We start from the raw sequence: 24184 nt of genomic DNA, 5'->3' as shown, positions 1-24184 counted from the left end.
AGCTAGCGGGGGGAGGTAGTGCATGCAGGTAGTTCCATGGTTGGGCTGTGAACTGATGACTCCAGTGCTGCCAGGTGGAGGTGCTAACCACCCTACAGGTTTATATTGAGTGCTTTGCTGAAAACAATTGTAAATTTTATATCAGCAATGCAAAGTGTCTATCAGCAGATCATGGGTGCCATGCAGGACTCCTGCAGACTTGTCAGTATATCTGTCTGCTTGTATCTTGTACAGGCAGTCTAAACACACTGACAAGAAGAGAGAATGAATTACCAGAGCGCTCAACAGCGCCATGGTAGTTCATTGAGAACTACAAGCCGAGAGCCACAAATGCTGTCAGGACTTGTAGATTGTCAATAAACAGAGCACTGTCATCAAATGATGTGGCCGGGCGGGCAGAGCAAGCAGGGGGAGAAGATCCTCCGCTCACTGTCAAAACGGGGACTCGGGGGAGTGCGAAGGCCAGCGCAATTGTAACAATGTTACATGTTACTCCCTGAATAAACATGTAACATGTTATAAAAAGGTGAACCTATTCTTTAACTACAGCAGAGAAAAATCACGTCCCCTGTCCTGCTAGACAGGGCTGTGCTGTATGGCAGAGCCGTGTTAATTTCAGGATAGTTCTACAAATCATATGGCAGTTAAAATAGCCTCCATATACTGTATGTATTTTACTGTTTAACTTTAAAAATGTATATCTATTCTTTTTAAACTATTTTTAACTTGTAACATGTTTATACTGAGATCCTAAATGGACATCCTTTTATACATTCCAACATATTGGCGGATTATTAACAATTTATATCTCCCATGCACTATATAATATATATATATATATATATATATATATATATATATTATATGAGCTACAAGCATAAGAGCCTGTTCACACTACCAGGACCAGAAAGTCGCCCCATGAAGGAGCGACTTTTTAGCGTGACTTTGAAGAGACTTGTTTAGAGACTTGTAAGAGACTTGTGCACTACTTTGAAGAGACTTAAATGATAGACGACTTTGTCTGTGGGGAATGCCTGGCTAATCTTTTTCTTCTTCCTGGAAAGTCTGATAACAAGTCGCTTGAAAATAGATAAGGATCCGACTTAGAGGCGGCTCCCATTGAAGTCTATGGGCACAAGTCGGATAAAAAAAAAAGTCAGATAAGTCGGATAGAGGTCGCCTTGAAGTAGTACAGGAACCTTTTCTGAAGTCGGAGCGACTTCTGTAGTGCATATTAAGACGGCTCTCATTCATTTACATTGAATCCTAAGATTGTAAGCTCTAACGAGCAGGGTCCTCTGATTTCTACTGTATTGAAGTGTATTGTATTTGTACTGTCTACCCTCAAGTTGTAAATCGCTGCGTAAACTGTCAGTGCTATATAAACACTATATAATAATAATAATTTGTGATGACAAGGGACTTGGGGCGACTTGGGGGCACACAAGTCGTGTCCCAAGTCAGAGTAGTGTGAACCGGCTCTTAGGCTACATTCACACCTGAGCGTAGCGTTTTTCGCGCGTTTTTTACAGCGATTTTACCGCGATTTTTGCGGCATTTTTTACCGCGATTTTTACCGCGATTTTTGTACAGGCGTTTTTAGATTGAATAGAGATCAATGAAAAACGCCTGTAATCTGCCCAAAAAGAAGCTCATGTACTTTTTTGAGCGTTGGGCGTTTTGTAAACAGCGTCAAAACGCTCAGATGTGAACAGGGGCCATTGAAATGAATAGGATTTGTCTTGTTGGGCGTTTTGAGAGCTGATCCTAGAGCAGAAAAACGCCCCAAAAACGCCCCAAAACGCCTAGATGTGAACGGAGCCTAAAGTGTAAATCCTTGTGCAAAGAAAAACACCTGAAATATAAATAAAATATGCTGTGCTAAAATAAACAAATGTCACTATTGTGCAAACGTCACACTCAAATAAAAAACATGCAAATGAACAGTATACCATTAATATGTCCGTATGAAAAATATTAGTGACATACTCCAAGAATTATCCAAATATCTGTGCTTTGTGGTCATAAAATCACACAAATGTCCAAACCACAGTGTAGAACTTAACAAATACCACAAAATCCAAAAACACCAGTCCTTGTTCCTTTAAATCTTCCATTGGTGATGAGGTGAAACACCACCACCACCCCCTTATGGGCACTCTCTCACCTTATGGTATTGACCTTTGAGAAAATGTCTTATGCACATATCCCTTTTCAAGCCAGAATAGGACTATCACTCCTGCAGTAGTAATGAGAATACTGAGACTTTCAGGATCATTCCACATGAGGCTCGGAAAGATGTAAAAAAAACTCCACAGTGTTCTCCGCAATAAATTTATTTATTAAAAAATTGCGCTTACTGTACATAAAAGCAGATCGACAGTGTTTTAAGTTACAGTGTTCGGGAGGCTTCACACTGATCAGGACTGAGAGCCTGTCAGTGCTGTGTAAACTTTTAACCTGCTGGTCGCACATCCAGTTTAGGGCAAAGCACTCTGCTCTCCAGCATCTTTCACTAGCTCAGCCCTACGTGTTCTGTCACCGAGCACTGGATGCATGGGGTCCAGCAGCCCAGGACACCTTAGAAACAAACTGCAGTTTTTTTTAAACTGAGTTTAAAAAAAATGCCAAACTTACCATCACCTTCTTCTCCATATGCTAAAAATGGGGGAACTGTGATTTTACGTCTTTCACCAATGCACATTCCCAGAAGACCAGTATCCATTCCAGGGATCAGCCAGCCAATTCCTATGTAGGTGTCATACGTCCGCATGCGGTTATGGCTGGATGAAAACAAAGAATAATGCTGTTATTATATACAATCTGTAACATATAACTGAATGATTTATACTTTATGCTTTGTAAACATTTTTAGTTTGCCTCAACCATATATAATTTTAAACGAGTATTATTTTCTTGTGGTAGGTATTCTTATATACAGTGGGGAAAATAATTATTTGATTCCCTGCCGATTTTGTAAGTTTACCCACTTACAAAGAAATTAAGGGTCTATCATTTTTATCATTGGTGTATTTTAAATGATAGAGACAGAATATCAACCAAAACTCCAGAAATAAAACATGATACAAATGTTATAAATTTATTTGCAGTTCAGTGAGAGTCGGTTCACACTGGGGCGACACGACTCTGTACTACTTCGGGGGCGACTTGTGCATTCCCATGCACCACGACTTTGGAGCGACTTACATGGACTTCACATAATGGAAGTCTATGCAAGTCGCTACGAGGTCGCCCCAAAGTAGTACAGGACAATTTTTCTAAGTCGGAGCGACTTGTGTCGCTCCTATTAGAACGGGTCCTGTAGCAGTCAATGGACCGCGAGGGAGCGTGACTTGTCAGGCTGACAAGTCGCCTGACAAGTCGCGCTAGTGTGGACCGAGTCTAAGTAAAAAAAGTATTTGATCCCCAAACAAAACATGACTTCGTACTTGGTGGAGAAACCCTGGTTGGCAAGCAAAGAGGTAAGATGTTTCTTGTAGTTGGTGATCAGGTTTGTACACATCTCAGGAGGGATTGTGGTCCACTCTTTTTTCCAAATCTTCTCTAAATCCTTAAAGTAGAAGTCTATCTTAAAGCGAAACACCAGCCAAAATGGTTCTGCTTTAATGACTTGTTCCCCCGCTCCTCTTTTCATCATCCTGGTTTTAATAAAACTTATATATTTTTTATGATTTGCTTTTCTTTTGATGTCTTGGGCACATTAAAATCCAAATTTTCCTCATCTGCAGGGTGTTCCCTGTCAGACTTGGTTCAATTTCAAATGTACTTACTTTGTGCAGTTCCTGTACAGTGCGGACATCTGCAGTGTGGGCATCTGAGGTCACAATGTCCCTCTTCTGGGATTCCGTGTGTGCTGGCTACCCAGCATGCACCTCCCAATCTCGTGCATGCGCAGTGAATTGCAAGTCCCACAGCTTGTAGGCCGGGTTTCCAAAGCCCATTGACTCCTGGGATTGATTACACTCATCTTCCAGGAGCCAATGCAAAGTCAGAAATGACATACATTGCCGCGGCCACAGAAGGAGGAAGTGAAAAGATATTGCTTCATAAAGAAGGTAAATAAATCAGAAAAAAAAACTGAAATTGCCAATTTCATTTTTAGGATGCACAAAAGTGCTGCATGGAGGACATTGTAAAATGTGGGTGGAACTCCACTTTAGTAGAGCAGCAACCGCAGATTTGGTTAACTCACATGTGTTAACATCCTATGCTCAGGAATATATATTTCATTATTTATTCACAGATTCCTCCAGCCAAATAATCAAGGTGAATGCAGGAATCCCCCCGGCCAGGACATTGTCTATTGTTAGAAGCACCCACAGCTCTCAGAATACACTGGTGCTGGCTCACCTCAGATGGGAATCAATGGTGTCAGTTATTGCTTTTCCGAAAAGCGACTGGCCAGGGGATATTTGTTAAGGCCAAGCTGTTTACTGAAATTGGTCCTTGGGCAGAAACCTTCAAGCTAGCCATACATACAATACTGCAATCAAATTATACAATCCCTGTAAAATGTCCTTTTGATTCACCAACAAAAGTGTAATGTGAAGTGCTAAGTAAATCATCAATCTGATTTGTATTCAATGATTTAGTGCCCTGTCATACATAATTGTTAGCAAGTCTTAATGGTATCCTACAATCAGACTGTAATGTGTATATAATCTAGGATGCAATCTAGGATCCTGATCAACAAGGCAGCGTGAATATACAGAGGTATATTTTAGCTAATCCCCCCTTTTGTTTATATAAATTCCTATCAGCTCTAGGAATTTTGTGGCACCAAATAAAATTGTGTATCATAGTATAACTTTGAGGTATGACACCTGAAGGTGGAGTAACAGGGACAGGCTAAAAGATAAAATGGTGGTTTCGGAAGAATGGTCATTTTGATAAGGTTTATGTGACCCAGCCAAGTTGGGCTTATCGTAGGTCTGTAGGCATCTATAGACGAATCGCATCAGAGATTTAAAGTGTATGTCAATGAAAAGCTGTAAAACAGAAGAAATGTGTACCACAAGATATTTAATGGCCTTAGTTTTCCAGCAAGGCCAAACTTCTCAATTTCCATAATAATAGATAGCAGGGAAATATGTGGGGAGGTAAACTACAGTAAGAGGTCACCACCATAAATGGATATTTTACATTACTGGTCTGTTAATTGGATGCCTTTTATGTTGGGGTTATTCCAGAGCACGTTGGCCGTGTGGGCAGCCTTGGCGGGTGCCATTACATACCTGAAATGGATTTATCATAGACTTTAGATGGCAATGGGAAATTAGGAAGCAATCCAACTTCCAAAACAGCTTACTGCCTACTCCAGAAATTACAACGTCAATGCAGGTATCTTGAGGCATAAAAGGCAGAGATCTGTGACATTTTATTATAACCAAAAAACAGACCAATAGGCCATCAAATGAAAATGTCCAAATCTAATAGCCTTGCTTCCAGCTTTCCTGGTCTAGAGATGTCTTTTTTCATTTATATGTCCCCAAAGGCAGCCTAATTAGTGCAAAGAATATATATATGAATGTACTAAAGTTTAATGTATCAGTTATGAATGTTATACAATTTAATATCATGTGTAAGGAACACAGTGTCTAGTAATACAGCTTAATAGATGTATGCATACAGCATGTGTATGGCACTGTGATCTATGCATATGGTATGTATGATGGCCTGTTTGTTTTAGTAAACCAGCATTTCAAGGGTTAACTGTGGAAGCTGGCCCTGTCTGAGATTTATACTGCTGTTTTACTTAGGATTCTTAATAGATAGAATGGTGCTATAGGCATACTTTTGAACCACTTCAAGGAGTGTACTTAAGACCTAAACTACTTGGACATAAGAGACTTACATTGTAGTTCTGTAAATATCATACCACTAAAAATGCTTTACACTTTTTGTGAGGTGTAACATTTTTGATGAGATGCTTTTTAGATGGTGGTAGAGTGTGAAGTACAGGGTACAGCGCTAAGAAGGAACCCTTTATATCACACATAAGGAGTTGTAATGTGCACGCCAGTAGAGCTGGTGAAAACAGATTAACAACATAGAAGGACAAAATTATTTGAGACTTTTGGTGATTTCTCACTGTATTGAAATAGTATTTTGTATGTGTAAGTTTTCTCAATAAAGTTCTGTTTTATTTGTACATTTAGTGCTGTTTAATTTTGATGTATATTTAAAAATACATACCTAGAATCAAAAAGTGTCCCGTCCAATAATGTCCCATTGTAATGGTAACGAATGAAATCAGAGACTTGTACTGTGCGAGAGCAATTTTCTGGTTTGTAGTAAGTCTCTGTTTTGACTTTGTCCTCGGGATTCCAGATATCTAACAAAAGGACATCAAAGTGTAGAATGGCATCTGGAGGAATGACACCGCCTGTGAAATAAGAAAAAATAAATAAAATTATTCCAGAGGACTACAAAGATTTTTTTCCCCATAATGAACATCCATGTCTATAAATGAAAGCAACTATTGCTTTTATGTGTTTGAATTTACAAAATTCTATTTACATTTAAACATTTAAAAATTTTCACATGATCACCAATGCTTTGCCCACATTTTGCTTATGGACTTACTGAAGAAGTGGAGAAGGATCATGTGACAAACTCTAAAATTACCTAAAAAAAGAGTATTTACAACACTTCTAATACATCAATATAGCGACCTTGATTTTATTGATACCATATGCTATATACATGTTAACGTATGTGTGTACATGTTGTTAATAACACTTTAAGACCCACTCTAGGCAGCAGTATAATTACTCTTCTAGTGCCCCCTCCTCCTGCACTACAAGGATAAATGCATAGGGGGGAGGTGAATAAACTGTATTACTTAGCCTATTCCTTTCTCCTGCAGGACTCCTCCTAGTTGCAAGACTGGTCCCCAAAAGCTGCTTCCCTTTGCCGCTCCACCAATCACAAGCTTTCAATGTCATCAGACACAATGCAGGACCAGCAGTCCTATTTTGTATATGAGGAGAGCAAGAGCCCTTCCTCATCTCGGAAGCACTGGAGAGCACCAGCTGCCAGAGGAGTGGGGGACTAAAGCATTACTGCCTATTCCTCTACCTCTAGGCTAGATAAGTATTTAAGATGGTTCTAAAGGCTGAAGGTTTTTTACCTTAATGACTTCTCTGCATAAAGCAAGCAGCTTCCCCCCTCCAGCCCCCCTCAATCCAGCAATGTGTATGAGAGTAGCATCTCTCTTGGCTCTTTCCCTCCTCATTGGTTTAGACAAAGCAGTGGGAACTATTGGCTGCTCCTGCTGTCAATCACAGCCAGTCAGGAGGGAGTATGGATGGAGCTGAGTCTCATTCTGTGTGTCTTATCGCATGTGTGCTCCCCTAGCAAGCGGCTTCCTAGGGGGCATTCAGCAATGGGAGGGGCCAGGAGTGCTGGCAGGGGACCCGAGAAGAGGGAGATTGGAGCTGCTCTGTGCAAAACCATTGCACAAAGCAAGTAAAAATAACATGTTTGTTATAAAGAAAAATACCATTTACAGTCCCTTTAACTGTACAGATGAGCCCCTATGTAGGGTAATTTTTTTTAATAATTCAGGCATTACCCCCTTCCTTTGGGCAAAAGGTTCATTTGTCCCCCCAGTGAGAGTTTGGTATTGGGGTATCTTCCATATTAACTGCTCTTTCCCTACAGGAAAAATACATACATTACAGTGTTGTGAAGTTCTTCCTTGGGCTATAACATTAGCAAAAACTAATACAAAATTCTAAAATATATTATTTTCCTTTCATAATTAATAACAAAAGGACCAATATACACTTCTGAAAAACTGATTAAATGATTGGACCAGAAGTGTGATTTACTGGTGAACATATGGCAGATGTCAGGTAAGCCGGAGTCCAATGTTGTGGCCTTTACCCGATAGAAAGCTTTTCCGCTTTTGAAGCCAGACATACATCAATCAAATTTCAATCATTTCCCGCTGAACTGGCCACATTTTTATCTGGTGGGGCTCTTACAGCACCTCCTGGCTCATCAAACTTTGATCTGAAGATTGAAGGAGACGGGTAAACATTTTTTTTGATGAACAGTGACTGCAGCATATCAGATGTAGTCACTGGTAAGGTATTTTGACAGCTGCGAGTACAATGGCTTGCAGTCAGGGTTCATCCATCTGTGCTGTGTGAGGTGGATGGAATGCTTTTAGATTTCTTTTATTCAGCCTTCTATGTGTCTATGGTCAGCTTTACAGTACCTTTTTAAGAATGCCTTTTTAACAGTTCAATTTTCTTTGATATTGGATTGCAATAAATGCTTCAGGTGTAGTCAACTGCGAATTGTAAGCATTTTTTTGTATATAAGAGCTAACAAAGCATCAGTCCACACAACACTGACATCTGGCTTATTGTATGTTCTGAATAATAAGACCTGCTTGCCACAACTCCTGACAGTTCCTGTCACTATAGAAGCTTTGTGTGTTCCTTCCCCTTTGTGTGTTTACTCTTCTTACACTGCATTTTTCACATAACAGAATGGATAAAAAAAACATCAGGGAAAGTGGGAGCTCCTTATAAACCAAACCAGATATGCAGACGTAGGAATTCAAGTGCAAAGCTCTCAAGTATAGAAATCTGTCAGGGATTTCTCTTCAATAAGAGAATGTACAAGGAGAACTAAGCGAAGGTTGCCCACTGGCTTTGTTGTTTGGCAGGTATGTCTGCATCATAACATTGGCCACATCAAATTAAAACATGTTTTTTAAAACAGATTTTTATGGAATGAAAAAAGGGTTCATAGTAAAGGGATAAAGAATATAAAATAAAAAAGTATATACTGAGATACAAGAAGTACATAGCAATTCAGATGCCAATAGTATAAGGCTCTACATGGACATGGTAAGCAGGATGATTCTAAACATACTGCCATGTCATACCTTCTGTGCCGGTTCACACTAATGTGATCACAGACATTGCATATGATTCGGAGCGCACTGCTCCTAAAATTACATGCAATGTCTGTGCGGTGCGAGTTCAGCCATACAGTTTGTATGACTGAATTTGCACCGCAATCACAGTGAACTCGCACAGGACCCTTTTTTTGGTCCACAGCAGAATCGGATCGCATGATGGTTCACACTAGTGCGATCCGATTCCTGTGCGAACTGTAAAATCGCACTGCAATATGCAATCTGATCTGGGGGTGTCGTTAACTCTGAAATGACACCCCCCAGCGTATCGTATATGGCAGTGTGAACTGCCTGTGCGGCCGATGCGGGAACACGCAGTATATTCTCAGTGTTCCCACATCGCAATAGTGTGAACCGCCACTCGATCGGTATACCTTGTGAGCAAAGTAAAATTCAAAGTAAAAAGCAAAACAAATAGATTCTTCAAACCTCTGGTGAGTCTTTGACAAGCATTTACTGTACATTCCTTATCTTAAAGCCTCATGCACACAGGGCGTTAGGAAAAAACAGCTGAAGAGCCACTGCCAACGGCAGGAAAAAGCAGCTGTAAAAATGTGCTTTTAGTAGCTTTTTCCATTGGCGTTAATGCGAGTTTAGCCTCGTTAGCTTTTAGCAGCATTTTTATGCCTCTTGACAGGGGCATTGCTAGGTGGGAAAAAGACCAGGGGCTTCAGCCCGAAGATAAATTTGATAACCCCTCCCACACTTTAAAGTCCCGCCCAAGCCCCTCCCACATTTAAAAGTAAGTACCGCCCAAGCTCCACCCAATGCCCCCCTCAGTCAAGGGTCAGTCAAGGGATGGTATGGCGAGGAGTACAGGGGGTCAGACATGGGGTGGTGTGGAGAAGAGAGAAGTAAAGGGGGTCAGTTAATCTGGTGGTATGGAGAGGAGTACAGAAGGTCAGTCATGGGGTGGTATGGAGAGGAGAGGAGTACAGAAGGTCAGTCATGGGGTGGTATGGAGAGGAGAGGAGTACAGGGGGTCAGACATGGGGTGGTATGGAGAGGAGTACAGGGGGTCAGACATGGGGTGGTATGGAGAGGAGAGGAGTACAGGGGGTCAGACATGGGGTGGTGTGGAGAAGAGAGAAGTAAAGGGGGTCAGTCATGTGGTGGTATGGAGAGGAGTACAGGAGGTCAGTCATGGGGTGGTATGGAGAGGAGTACAGGGGGTCAGACATGGGGTGGTATGGAGAGGAGAGAAGTACAGGGGGTCAGACATGGGGTGGTATGGAGAGGAGTACAGGGGGTCAGTCATGGGGTGGTATGGAGAGGAGAGGAGTACAGGGGGTCAGACATGGGGTGGTATGGAGAGGAGTACAGGGGGTCAGACATGGGGTGGTATGGAGAGGAGTACAGGGGGTCAGACAGGGGGTGGTATGGAGAGGAGAGAAGTACAGGGGTTCAGTCATGGGGTGGTATGGAGAGGAGAGGAGTACAGGGTGTCAGTCATGGGGTGGTATGGAGAGGAGAGGAGTACAGGGGGTCAGACATGGGGTGGTATGAAGAGGAGTACAGGGGGTCAGACATGGGGTGGTATGGAGAGGAGAGGAGTACAGGAGGTCAGTCATGGGGTGGTATGGAGAGGAGAGAAGTACAGGGGGTCAGACATGGGGTGATATTGAGAGGAGTAAAGGGGGGCAGACATAGGGTGGTATGGAGAGGAGTACAGGGGGTCAGTCATGGGGTGGTATGGAGAGGAGAGTAGTACAGGGGGTCAGACATGGGGTGGTATGAAGAAGAGTACAGGGGGTCAGACATGGGGTAGTATGGAGAGGAGTACAGGAGGTGAGTCATGGGGTAGTATGGAGAGGAGAGGAGTACAGGGGGTCAGACATGGGGTGGTATGGAGAGGAGTACAGGGGGTCAGAGATGGGGTGGTATGGAGAGGAGTACAGGGGGTCAGAGATGGGGTGGTATGGAGAGGGGAGGAGAGAAGTACAGGGGGTCAGTCATGGGGTGGTATGGAGAGGAGTACAGGGGGTCAGACATGGGGTGGTATGGAGAGGAGTACAGGGGGTCAGACATGGGGTGGTATGGAGAGGAGTACAGGGGGTCAGACATGGGGTGGTATGGAGAGGAGAGGAGTACAGAGGGTCAGTCATGGGGTGGTATGGAGAGGAGAGGAGTACAGAGGGTCAGTCATGGGGTGGTATGGAGAGGAGAGAAGTACAGGGGGTCAAACATGGGGTGATATGGACAGGAGTACAGGGGGTCAGACAGAGTGGTATGGAGAGGAGTACAGGGGGTCAGACATGGGGTGGTATGGAGAGGAGAGGAGTACAGGAGGTCAGTCATGGGGTGCTATGGAGAAGAGTACAGGGGGTCAGTCATGGGGTGGTATGGAGAGGAGTACAGGGGGTCAGTCATGGGGTGGTATGGAGAGAAGTACAGGGGGTCAGTCATGGGATGGTATGGAGAGGAGTACAGGGGGTCAGTCATGGGGTGGTATGGAGAGGAGTACAGGGGGTCAGACATGGGGTGGTATGGAGAGGAGTACAGGGGGTCAGACATGGGGTGGTATGGAGAGGAGTACAGGGGGTCAGTCATGGGATGGTATGGAGAGGAGTACAGGGGGTCAGTCATGGGGTGGTATGGAGAGGAGTACAGGGGGTCAGTCATGGAGTGGTATGGAGAGGAGTACAGGGGGTCAGACATGGGGTGGTATGGAGAGAAGTACAGGGGGTCAGACATGGGGTGGTATGGAGAGGAGTACTGCCAGCATCAGATGGAACAGAAATGAATGCAGCCTGACCTCAATTCTATTAAACTCCTTTGGCGTAAACGTAAATACTAACAGCCAGGTCTTCTTCTCCAACATCAGTACCTGACCTCAAAAATGCACAAGTTCTCACAAGCTCAATACAAAATCTTGTGGAAAGCCTTACCAGAAAAGTGGAAGCTGTTACAGATGCAAAGGTGAGACAACTCAATATTAAAGAGGAACTGAACCATTGTCCCATCATTTTTTTTCCCTCCTCTTACATGTAATACGTGGGAACACTCACCCGCCCAACCCAACAGATCCAGCAAGCATTGTCCTGCTGTGATTTGCAGCACCTCTTACACAGGCCTGTGAATGGAAAGCGAAACATCCCAGTATATGTGGTGAACACATTTCAAAGTCTAATGGGCCATACACACTATAAGATTTTCTGAAGACTTTTTCCTTTAGATTTACCAAAACCATATAATATGAGGTCAAACCTAAACACTTTCAATTTGTATGCAATCTGGCAGGCCCTTGCACTACATAGAAAAGGTAAATCTGAAGGAAAAAGTCTTCAGAAAATCTTATAGTGTGTATGGCCCTTTAGAGACGTCATTCTCGCCAAGACAAGAATGGCAGCCGCAAGACAGGGTGTACAAAATGAAAAAAGGAAAACAAACCAGAGAAAGGAATAACTTGATGCCAAGTGCATTCAGAGGGGGATTGTCTAATTTCTTGCCCATAGTTTTTAAAAGGGATGTCCAACAATCTCATATACCATAGGTAGGATCGTCAGGTCACAGGTGTCAGACTTTGGGCCACTAGTGATTAGTAAAGGCAAACTGCCAGAGATTTTAACCACTTAAGCCCCGGAAGATTTTACCCCCTTCCTGACCAGGGCCTATTTTGCGATTCGGCACTGTGTGACTTTAACGGACAATTGCGCGGTCGTGCGATGCTGTACCAATTGTACGAATTTGACGTCCTTTTTTTCCCCACAAACAGAGCTTTCTTTTGGTGGTATTTAATCACCTGTGCGATTTTTTGATCATGCGCTATAAATAAAAAAAGAGCGTCAATTTTGCAAAAATAACAATATTTTTCACATTTTTTTTATATGAAATTCCCAAAAAAAAAAATGTAAAAATCAAATTTTTTTTTAACATTTAAGGCCAATTTTTTTTTTTACCATATGTTTGGTAAAAAAAAAATTGCAAAAAGCGTATTTTGATTGGTTTGCGCAAAAGTTATTGCGTTTACTAACAAAGGGAAAGATTTTTGTCATTGTTTTTTTTTAACTCGTAATGGCGGTGATCTGCAATTTTTTTTTTGTGGGACTGCGACATTGGGGCGGACAGATCGGACCCTTGACTGATATTTTTGACACTTTTGGGGGTACCAGTGACATTACTACAGTAATCAGTGCTATACATATGCACTGTTACTGTAAAAATGACACTGGCAGTGAAGGGGTTAACTTTTTTTTTGAGAGGGAGGGGTTATGTGTGTCCCTAAGGGCGTGCTTCTAACTGTGATTGGCTGTGGCTTTATGTGTAAGAACAGAGATCAACGGTCCTACATAGTAGAACCGTATACTCTCCATTCTTACTCAGGGGAGAATGACAGGCGGCTGTGTTTACATTAGCCGCCTGCCTTTCTCCCAGTGTAACGGACAATTGCGAGTGCCCGGTGGACATCGGGTCCGCCGGGCACACGTGCGGGAGAGTCCGTGACCGCGCGGGAGCGGGAGCAGGAGCGCGCCTCTGGGGGCGCGCGCTCGCTCCCTAGAGCCTCACAGGCTAGCGACGTAGCCCTACGTCGCTTTGCCTGTGAGGGGCTGACCGCCGCAGTAAATAGTCGTGCGGCGGTCGGCAAGTGGTTAAGCAATGTTCAATCTCCCTTCATGTTCACTTACTCAACATCCAGTACTTGCACATACATGTTTGCATGGGAAATGTGGCTGTGCTCAATGAGCTTTGGAGTGTAGTTTAAAGTTTACCAGAGTCCTAATATGCACTAAATCTATTTTAAATTCCCCTCTGATGCTGTCTAACCCAGATTGATGAAGACAACTGTAATACTTTCATTTGGGCAGCTCAACGATCTGGTGCAGGAGGGTGGGATCTGTGTGCAGCTGCAGCCAAAGAAACCTGCAGATGCTCAATGAGAGATTATAATGCTTTCTTAAGTTTAGAAACAATAATAATGTTTGAAAAAGATTCAGAGTATTCGTGTTTAGGACTGCTTCAAAGAAAATGTATTACAGCACATCCAGTCGCAAGGAGAGTGATTGCCGCTGTCAAGTTTAAGCATTTATTTCGGGTGTGTGGGCGGGGCCGGTATGCGGTGCTCCGCCCCTTTGCTCCGTGCATAGAGAAAGAGAAGCTGGCTGGGGAGGAAGGTGTCAGGAGGCTGCTGAATGTGCACACACAGCGGTGTATAATAAACCTGAATTATACAGCGCTGTGTGTGCACATTCAGCAGTTACAATTGGTCCCGCCTCCTGCCACCTTCCTCCCCAGCCAGCTTCTGTTTCTCTATGCACGGAGCAAAGGGGGCGGAGCACCGCATACCGGCCCCGCCCACACCCGACATCAATGCTGAAACTTGACAGCTGCAATCATTCTCCTTGCGGCTGCCCCGGATTGCCCACCAATCATTGGATGTGCTTTAATTATTTTACACTGCTGAGGTATGTAGCCCCGAGTTCTCGGCCAAACCCAGGCTTTGGGACTCGGGGCTAAACATTTTAAAAAAGCAACAGGAGACCCGGGGCTTTTGGGGAGCCCACTCGGGGCTATAGCCCCGGTCAGCCCCCCCCCTGCCGACGCCACTGCCTCTTGATATGGCTTTAATCCCATTGATCTGAATAGAAGTCGCAACCAAATTGGATCATGATGATCCGACTTGTGGTGCGACTTGCGCTCTGAGGATCTTGAGGGGGAACTCCACGCCAAAATGGAAAAAAACTGTCGTGGGGGTCCCCCCCAGGTTCCATACCAGGCTCTTTTGGTCTGGTATGGATTTTGAGGGGAACCCCCACACAAAAACATGGCAAGGGATCCCCCCCATAACCCATGCCAGACCCTTATCCAAGCATGCACCCGGCAGGTCAGGAAAGGGGAGGGGATGAGCGAGCAGCCCCACCCCCACCCCCCCCTGGACCATACCAGGCCACATGCCCTCAACATGGGGAGGTGGGTGCTTTGGGGCAGGGGGAGCTCTGCACCCCCCCCCCCCCCCACCCCAAAGCACCTTGTCCCCATGATGATGCCGAGCCGAGGTGCGGGAGAGCGAAGCCACCATATAAGAGTTTGTCTAGAGGTAGGAGCACTCTGGCTAAAGCCGAGTCCAGAGTCAGGCCCAGATAGTCCAGCTTTGTGGATGAAACCAGGGCAGACTTCTGAAAATTCAGAATCCAGCTGAACACCTGCAGAGTTCGTATTGTGATCTCCAGGTTTTCCACCAGAGGAGAAGGAGACTCCACTCGCAGAAGGAGATCGTCCAAGTAGCCTAGTACCACAATCCCCCGCTGGCGTAGCAAAGCTTGCGCCAGGGCTAACACTTTTGTGTAGACCCCAGGAGCAGAGGCGAGACTAAAGGGTAATGCCACAAATTGAAAATGCTCCTCTCCCACTGCAAAGCGGAGGAAGCGCTGGTGACTGGCACATGTTGGAATGTGAAGTTAAGCATCCTGGATGTTGACAGAGGTGAGGAAATCCCCCTGATGCAGGGATGCCACCAGGGGTGCGAATGGACTCAATTCTGAACTTCCTCACAAAGCAGTTTAGCGCCTTGAGGTCCAGGATCGGACGCACTTTGCCTTCCTTCCTGGGAACTGTAAACAAGTTTGAGTAAAAACCCTGAAAACAGTCCAAAATCAGATTTAGGGCAATCACCCCTAACAGATCTTGTACTGCCCCAAACAGACCATGTAAGCACTCTGGGGACAGGCACAAGTTGGAAGGAAAGAACCTTGCTGGGGGACAAGAGCAAAACTAGATCTTGCAGCGGGACCAAATGACTTCCTGGACACACTTGTTTTGCACTGGGGAAGTCTACGGGCCAGGAAACCAGCGAAGACGTCCCCCCACCCCTGATACGGGTGAGGGCGCACCTTCATGCTGAAGGAGCCTTGTCCGTGGGTCTGGAGAAGCCTGCTCTCTGGTTGCCAGACCAGATTCGTTTGGATCCTCCAGATGAGACCCTGAAAGGCTCAAGCCCTTGTCAGTCAGGGACAAAAAAACTTCTTATGAGCCTGAAAAGGAAGGCCCACATTTATGAAGACGTTGCTTGCCCTTTATAGCCTGTGAAAGAAAGGTACTCTTCCCCCTGTAAGACCTTTTATGATGTCATCCAGGTTAGAGCTAAACAGGCAATCTCCTTGAAAGGGAAGATCAGTCACGGCCCTTTTAGAAGTCAGGTCCGGAGACCAGCATTTGAGCCAAAAGATATGCCAAATGACCGTGCATAGAAACACAGGCTACAACAAAATGGCGGCCCTGCGCGGCACCACAAGGCTTACAGGGACCCAGGAGAGAACCCAGGCCTCAAGGACAGACCCAGGCAGGAGCCCCCACCAGGTACAACTCCCCCCCCCCCTACACGCACACATAGTCAATTGTCCGATCGCCGGTGGCGCACCCCCCCCCAGCCCTCAATGCCAGCATAGCACCCTGCCCTCACCCCAGGAGGTGGACCAGACCACCCAAACAGCCCCAACATATGTGGAGGGGGAGGGGGGATAGGATGGGGGACAGATGACAAAGGGGGGGTGCCTGATGGGAAGGAGGGGAACTCCGGGTCCGACCGTCCCAAGGGGGGGCCCAAGTCCATCCCAAAACCCTTACGGGGGAGAGGGGGGACAACTTCTCACCATACCAGGAAACCGGCAGGCACCACCCCAGACAGAACCCCTCTCCATCGAAATGGGGGGGGGCTGTTTGCCAGGAGGAACCCTGTAAGGCGTTTAACATGCAGGCCAGCCCCCGCCCAGTGGGGCTATGCGGCTGACCTAGCGCGGACCTGAGGTCTGCGTGTGCACTCACTGGCCAGACTGGGGTGACCACTGGGTCTATGTAAGATTCTGGTACCTTTGGTACCCTTATTTACCATTTTCCTTTTAAACATTGCGTCCCACCTTTCTAGTTAGGTGGAACGCATACACCTTTAAGACGGATGACGTCATCGCTGAGCGCCGCTGAGCGGCTCTCTCACGTTGTTCGTTCAATGTGTGCCTACATGCTCACAAGCCTTGTCTTGCTGTCGGGACCTCCAGCTATTTGCCTTTACCTGGAACAGACCGGAACCTCGCTACTGATCCCGTATCTCGCTACCGGATCACTCCCTCACTACTGGACCCCTCTACTTACCAAAACCTTACTAGTGATAAGTACCCCACAGGGGAATCCTCAATACACTATCATCTTCTGCACATTAAGGACTGTTACTATCTATGTATACTAATTCTACCATCTGCACTGTTACATAGATTGCTAGCTCTTGAGTCTACTACCATCTATCCTTGCACTGGGTTAGTCTATCCTTTATATGTCATCTGCTGTCCTTACCACCTGTTACCATACATGATTACTAACCTATCTGCATTCTACCTATTACCATCTACTACTCTCCTGAACATTACTATTAAGTGCTTACCATTACTGTCACTGCTCACACCTGTCCCTTTAGCACATCACCTCCATACTATCATATACATCCTATCACTCCAGGAACATCTTATTGAGTGTGTGTATATCTGTATGCTGAAGCAGACAGGCCCACAGTGATGAGTCTGGAGAGTTGGATCTGGTATTCCAACACATCTCTACATGACTACTGAGTGGAGATTCTGCAGCTGCAAATCCAGCTTACAATAAAAACGCAGGAGCGTTACAGATTGAACGAACCATAAAAAAATTGATTCAGCAGAATTACCCACTCAAGTGACACAATTAGCACAACAAGTAAATGCATTAATACTTGCTCTTACTGAAGTAAAAGAAGACAATCAGACTCTGAGACAGCAGGTAACCCGTCTTTCCCAGCTTACTGCTGCTCAGCCCCCTGAACCCAAAATAAACCCTCCTCTAGTGTTTACAGGTGATCGGAAAAAATTTTGTGAATTCAAAAACGCATGTCAATTGCTTTTTTTGCTAAAACCGCGTACTTACCCTACTGATCAAATTAAAGTCTGTACCGTCATTTCATACTTAACGGGTGATCCACGGGCCTGGGCAGACTCTCTCTTTGAGAAAAATGATCAGCTTCTCAACTCCTATCCTTTATTCCTAGCGGAACTCGCTAGTTTATATGATGACCCCAATAGGCAGAGTACTGCTGATATCCAATTGAGGGCTTTAAAACAAGGAAGGAGACCTGTAGAAGACTTTGTAGCAGAGTTCAAAAGATGGACCCTTGATTCAGGGTGGAATGATACATCTCTGCGAACTCAGTTCAGACTCGGGTTGTCAGAAGCCGTTAAAGACGAGCTCGCCCGAGCGGATTTACCTGGCACTTTGGATGCCTTAATTCAACTCAGTATCAACATAGACAGGCGACTGCGAGAAAGAAAGGCTGAGAAAATGGGAATGCCATTGTCTAGTCCTTCTCAGATTTCGGCCGTTGACCCTACTCCTATGGAGGTAGGAACCATACGCCCACCTTTATCAACTACTGAATGAGCCAGGAGAAGATCCAGTAATCTTTGCATGTACTGCGCATCCCCGGATCATTCGATAAGCGTCTGTCCCCTTGTCCGCAAAAAAGAGGGTGAGTGTTCACATGTCTTGCTAGGGGGATTAACGACTTCCTTTTCTAAACCCTATCTCTTTGTTCATTTAACATTACAGTGGGACCAGACTAGGATTACCACCAAGGCTATGATCGACACAGGATCTTGTGGGAACTATATCGATACACTTTTTGTTACCTTAAATAAAATACCTATTATTTCAAAACCTAAACCTGTTTCTGTTAGTTTCATTAACGGTATCCCGCTATCTTCTGGTCCAATCACCAATCAGACACAAGCACTCCTTGTCACTGCTAATGAGTCTCATATGGAGACCACCTCCTTTGATATACTATCTTCACCCCATTTTCCCATTATTTTGGGACTCCCCTGGTTACACACACATCAACCAATCATAGATTGGAAAAGACTTTAACTTTCCTTTCTCACTATTGTGAGATTACGTGTAACCTCCCATCTTATGGAAAGATCCTGTCTGTGGTGTCAGACGAGATTGCACCACTATGCTATCAGGATCTGTCCGAAGAATTCCTTGAGAAAAATGCTCAAGTGTTGCCTCCCCATAGGGATTATGATTGCACTATCGATCTAAATTTGACAAAAGGGTTCATCAGACCCTCTACTTCTTCCACAGCTGCAGGACTTTTCTTTGTCCGCAATAAGGATTTAAGTCTTAGGCCTATTATCGATTATAGGCAATTAAATACCATTACAATAAAGGATCGCTATCCTTTACCGCTCATCCCTGAACTCATTGAACAAGTGCGTGGGGCTACTTACTGCTCTAAATTGGACCTAAAAGGGGCATACAACCTAATCCGAATCCGTGACGGAGATGAGTGGAAAACAGCATTCAGAACCAGATACGGATTATTCGAATATCTTGTGATGCCATTCGGGTTGTGTAATGCTCCCGCAGCTTTTCAAAGGTTCATAAACGACATCTTTAGAGACTTACCTGATGTCTGTGTTGTGGTATATCTGGACGATATACTTATCTATTCTCGATCTCTGTCTGAACATATAAAACATGTAAGACTTGTGTTATCCAGATTACTCGCACACAATCTATACGTGAAATTAAAAAAATGCCTATTTCATAAAGAAGAAATATTATTCCTAGGATACATCATATCCAAAACCGGAATCAAGATGGATATGAGCAAGATATCCTGTATTCTGGATTGGCCTATACCAACAACTCGTAAGGCATTACAGCGATTCCTTGGATTTTCAAACTTCTATAGGAAGTTCATCAAGAACTTCTCTGCTATTGTGAGACCTCTCACACAACTTACAAGTATAAAGAAACCATTCAAATGGTCAGAAGAAGCAAATGGAGCTTTCCGCTTGTTAAAATCAAGCTTTACTTCTGCTCCCATACTACGCCATCCAGACCCATCCCTCCAATATATTCTGGAGGTAGATGCGTCAAATATGGCAGTAGGAGCAGTTCTCTCCCAACGACCAACAAATACTTCACCACTCCACCCAGTTGCTTTCTTCTCAAAATCACTAAGCAGCCCAGAGGTGAATTACCCAGTGGGTGAAAAGGAGTTGCTTGCCATAAAACTGGCACTGGAGAATTGGCGACATCTACTTGAAGGTACCCAATTACCAATACTCATATATACAGATCATAAAAACCTTCAATACCTCCAGACTAACAAAACTCTTTCCCACCGGCAGGTACGATGGTCATTATTCTTCCTAAGATTCAACTTCCTAGTGAACTACACGCCTGCAGACAAAAATAAAAAAGCGGATGCGCTATCACGATTAACCGAAGATAACTGCGCCGAAATCCCTTCTATTCCTATAATACCCTATGAACGTATTATTGGTGTTGTTCGTTCCCTGAAGGAAGAGATTTTGCACAGTATAGGATTGGATTCACCTCCATCACAACTAAGTACTGATGCAGAAGGCTTCCTCTATTACCACGATAAACTCTACATACCCCCTACTATGCGCACCAAGATCTTGGAATTATCACATGATGTGCCCATGGCAGGACATATGGGTATGACGAAAACCCTTAATTTGCTTACCAGGCAGTTTTGGTGGCCTGATATGAAGACGTCTGTACAAAAATTTGTTTCTTCATGTGACATCTGTGCAAGGTCCACAATTGACACTACAAAACCATCTGGTCTACTCTGCAGTCTACCAATACCCCAGGTCCCATGGGAAGTTGTGTCCTTAGACTTTATAGTAGAACTACCACCTTCCAAAGGATTTAATACCATTCTAGTGTCAGTGGACCATCTGACAAAGATGGCACATTTCATTGCTATTCGCAGACTACCTTCATCTAAACAAACAGCGGAACTACTAATGAAACATGTGTTCAAATTACTGTACATGGAATTCCAAAGACTCTTTTATCCGACCGTGGTTCACAGTTCATCTCCAAATTTTGGCAAGCTCTATGTCAAATACTACGGATTGAGCGAAAGCTCACTTCTCCCTACCACCTTCAGACCAACGGACAGACTGAAAGAGTCAACCAGTGTATAGAACAATATCTGCGTTGCTACACATCATACCTACAGGATGATTGGGTGGACCTCCTCCCTCTGGCGGAATTTGCTTATAACAACGCAACCCACAGTACTACTAAGCAAAGTCCGTTCTACTTGAACTATGGGTTTCATCCCACACTTCTTCCACCACGCATCTTACCATCAAGTAACCCAGTAGCCTCGGATTATCTTACCCAAATAAAAGACTCTCTGGGTTTACTTAATACCACCATCTCACACGCTCATAGTCAACAAAAAAGGTACTACGACCTTCGTAGAAGACCTTCTCCGCAATATGCTATTGGGGACCTTGTTTGGCTATCGACAAAAAATCTAAGATTAAAGATCCCTAGCAAAAAGCTTGGACCTTTATTTCTGGGACCCTTCCCAATTAAGAAACTCATTGGAAAAGCTGCAGTGCAACTCACCTTACCGGCAGATCTCAAAATACATCCCATCTTTCATGTGTCGCTACTGAAGCCACATGTTCCTAACCAAGGAATAAGGCCTACCATCTTGCCTCCACCTCCAGTACAAGTTGAAGGCGGAGAAGAATATGAGATTAAGGAGATTTTGGATTCTCGTATCCACAGAGGAAGACTCCAATATCTCATAAGATGGAAGAACTATGGACCCCAAGATGACACCTGGTTGGATACCTCTGATGTTCACGCACCTAGGCTTATACGAAGGTTTCACTCGGAATTACCCGGAGAAACCAGTGCTATAGGCCTTCCGGAGCCGGCCTTAAGGGGGGGGTACTGTAAGATTCTGGTACCTTTGGTACCCTTATTTACCATTTTCCTTTTAAACATTGCGTCCCACCTTTCTAGTTAGGTGGAACGCATACACCTTTAAGACGGATGACGTCATCGCAATCGCCGGTGTTCTCTCTCACGTTGTTCGTTCAATGTGTGCCTACATGCTTACAAGCCTTGTCTTGCTGTCGGAACCTCCAGCTATTTGCCTTTACCTGGAACAGACCGGAACCTCGCTACTGATCCCGTATCTCGCTACCGGATCACTCCCTCACTACTGGACCCCTCTACTTATCAAAACCTTACTAGTGATAAGTACCCCACAGGGGAATCCTCCATAACTAACTTACACTATCATCTTCTGCACATTAAGGACTGTTACTATCTATGCATACTAATTCTACCATCTGCACTGTTACATAGATTGCTAGCTCTTGAGTCTACTACCATCTATCCTTGCACTGGGTTAGTCTATCCTGTATATGTCATCTGCTGTCCTTACCACCTGTTACCATACATGATTACTAACCTATCTGCATTCTACCTATTACCATCTACTACTCTCCTGAACATTACTATTAAGTGCTTACCATTACTGTCACTGCTCACACCTGTCCCTTCAGCACATCACCTCCATACTATCATATACATCCTATCACTCCAGGAACATCTTATTGAGTGTGTGTATATCTGTATGCTGAAGCAGACAGGCCCACAGTGATGGGTCTGGAGAGTTGGATCTGGTATTCCAACACATCTCTACATGACTACTGAGTGGAGATTCTGCAGCTGCAAATCCAGCTTACAATAAAAACGCAGGAGCGTTACAGTCTACAATATCCAGCCTGTCACCCAGTTCTGCAGCTGATTGCAGATCTCACAGGAAAAGTCCAGGAGAAAAACATTTCTATCTAAAAAGAAAAAATTGCCAGCCTTTTTTTTACTCCTAGTGTCCTACTCCTGTGGGGGGCAGTATAACCCAATGGTTATGAAGATCTGAAGCTGTGCCTTTCAATGAACGAAAGGAACTTTCTTTTTTATGTTGGATAAAGAAAGGGAGCGTTAGAACCCCTGTCAATTCTTTTTTGTCATCTGTTTTCCATAGCGGAGATTTCCCTCCACTTCCTATCACATAGCCAAAAAGGGAATCCCAGGGTTTCACCAGAACTAGTGTCCCAATTGGAAGATTTCCCCTCTATTACTGTTCTGGTGACAACCTAAAATTGGGGATTTTCTTTTACTTTCACTTCCGATAATAAAGATAAACAGAACAAACAGAGATGGTGATTCTCCCCAAATGGGAGCACAGACAGCAAAACAAAAGTCTACAGTGCGCTTCATAAAAATATAGATATGCTGTATTATTATGCAGCGCAGCACAACACACCCTCAAAGCAGTGTTATAGTGTGAACAGGACACAAAGAAAACAACTGTTTTGCGCCCTTGCGTTGAGCCTGCCCTGATCTGTGCAGATCAACACAGCTCAATGAATATGGTGTGAACTAGCCCTTAGTCACTGCTTTGTCTTGTAGTGGCACAGGGGTTGGAGGATAAAAGTACAGTTTGTGAAGAGTCTTACAGGGACTTCTGCACTTGGTTGGAGTAAAGATGGGACACTGGAGAGGTATGTTAACTTCTCTTTGTGCAGGAATTTAACAGTGCCACTTTAAATTGGCTCTTTTTTTTAAATCTTAATGCATTCTTTGCATTAGGATAAAAAAAGCCTCCTGTGTGCAGCAGCCCCCCCCCCCCCAGAGCCCCTCTAATACTTACCCAAGCCCCCTATGCAGCAGCGCCATTGACTCCCACTGCTGTCATTAAAATTCAAATAGAGGAGAGAGAGGGGACATGGCTGACCCGCAGCTCCTTGTCTAAATAGATACAATAGATACACGGAGCTGCGGCTTGGCTCGAGTGCCCCTGTAGCAAGCTGCTTGCCGTGGGGGCACTCAACAGGAGGGAGGTACCAGTAGCACCGAAGATGGACCCGAGAAGAGGGGGGTCTGGACTGCGCTGTGCAAACCCTCTGCACAGAGCAGGTAAGTATAACATGTTTGTTATTTTTATAGAAAAAAAATGTGACTTTACAATCACTTTAAGGTAAAAAACCTTCTGTTCTTCAGGATCCCACCAGCACCCCCCCCCCCCAAACTTAACTGAGCCCGATCATGATCCAGCGATGTGCACGAGAGCAGCAGCTTTCGCTGCTGTCTCCCTCCTGATTGGGCAGATTTATAGCAATGGGAGATTGGCTCCCGCTGCTGTCAATCAAATGCTGTGAGGAAGGAGCAGGGGACGGGGTTCAGCTGCCGATCTGTGTCAACAGACCCAGACAGGGTGGCTCTGGAGCAAGCCCGCACGTGTGCCCCTATTGAAACCAGATTTCCATGGGGGCACTTGCCGAAGAGAAGGAGCCTGGAGCACCAGCGGGGGACCCGAGAAGAGGAAGCTCGGGGCTGCTCTGTGTAAAACCCACT

At 44.7% G+C, this 24184-nt stretch overlaps 1 protein-coding gene across 1 annotated transcript in view; it reads right to left on the bottom strand.

Annotated features, from left to right (window-relative positions):
• Positions 1-24184, bottom strand: part of FKBP9 (FKBP prolyl isomerase 9) — a 72585-nt gene that overhangs the window by 28294 nt on the left and 20107 nt on the right. The window contains exons 3-4 of the mRNA XM_082259490.1: positions 6217-6406; positions 2638-2783 (exon numbers count right to left, since the gene is read on the bottom strand). Coding sequence (XP_082115616.1) covers positions 2638-2783; positions 6217-6406 — 336 coding nt within the window. The remainder of the gene's footprint in view (positions 1-2637; positions 2784-6216; positions 6407-24184) is intronic.

Source organism: Pelophylax lessonae (genome assembly GCF_965119305.1).
Source record: "Pelophylax lessonae genome assembly, chromosome: 5".
NCBI lineage: Eukaryota > Metazoa > Chordata > Amphibia > Anura > Ranidae > Pelophylax > Pelophylax lessonae.
The sequence above is the reverse complement of the archived record's forward strand: the minus strand, read 5'-3'. Positions and strand labels throughout refer to the sequence as shown.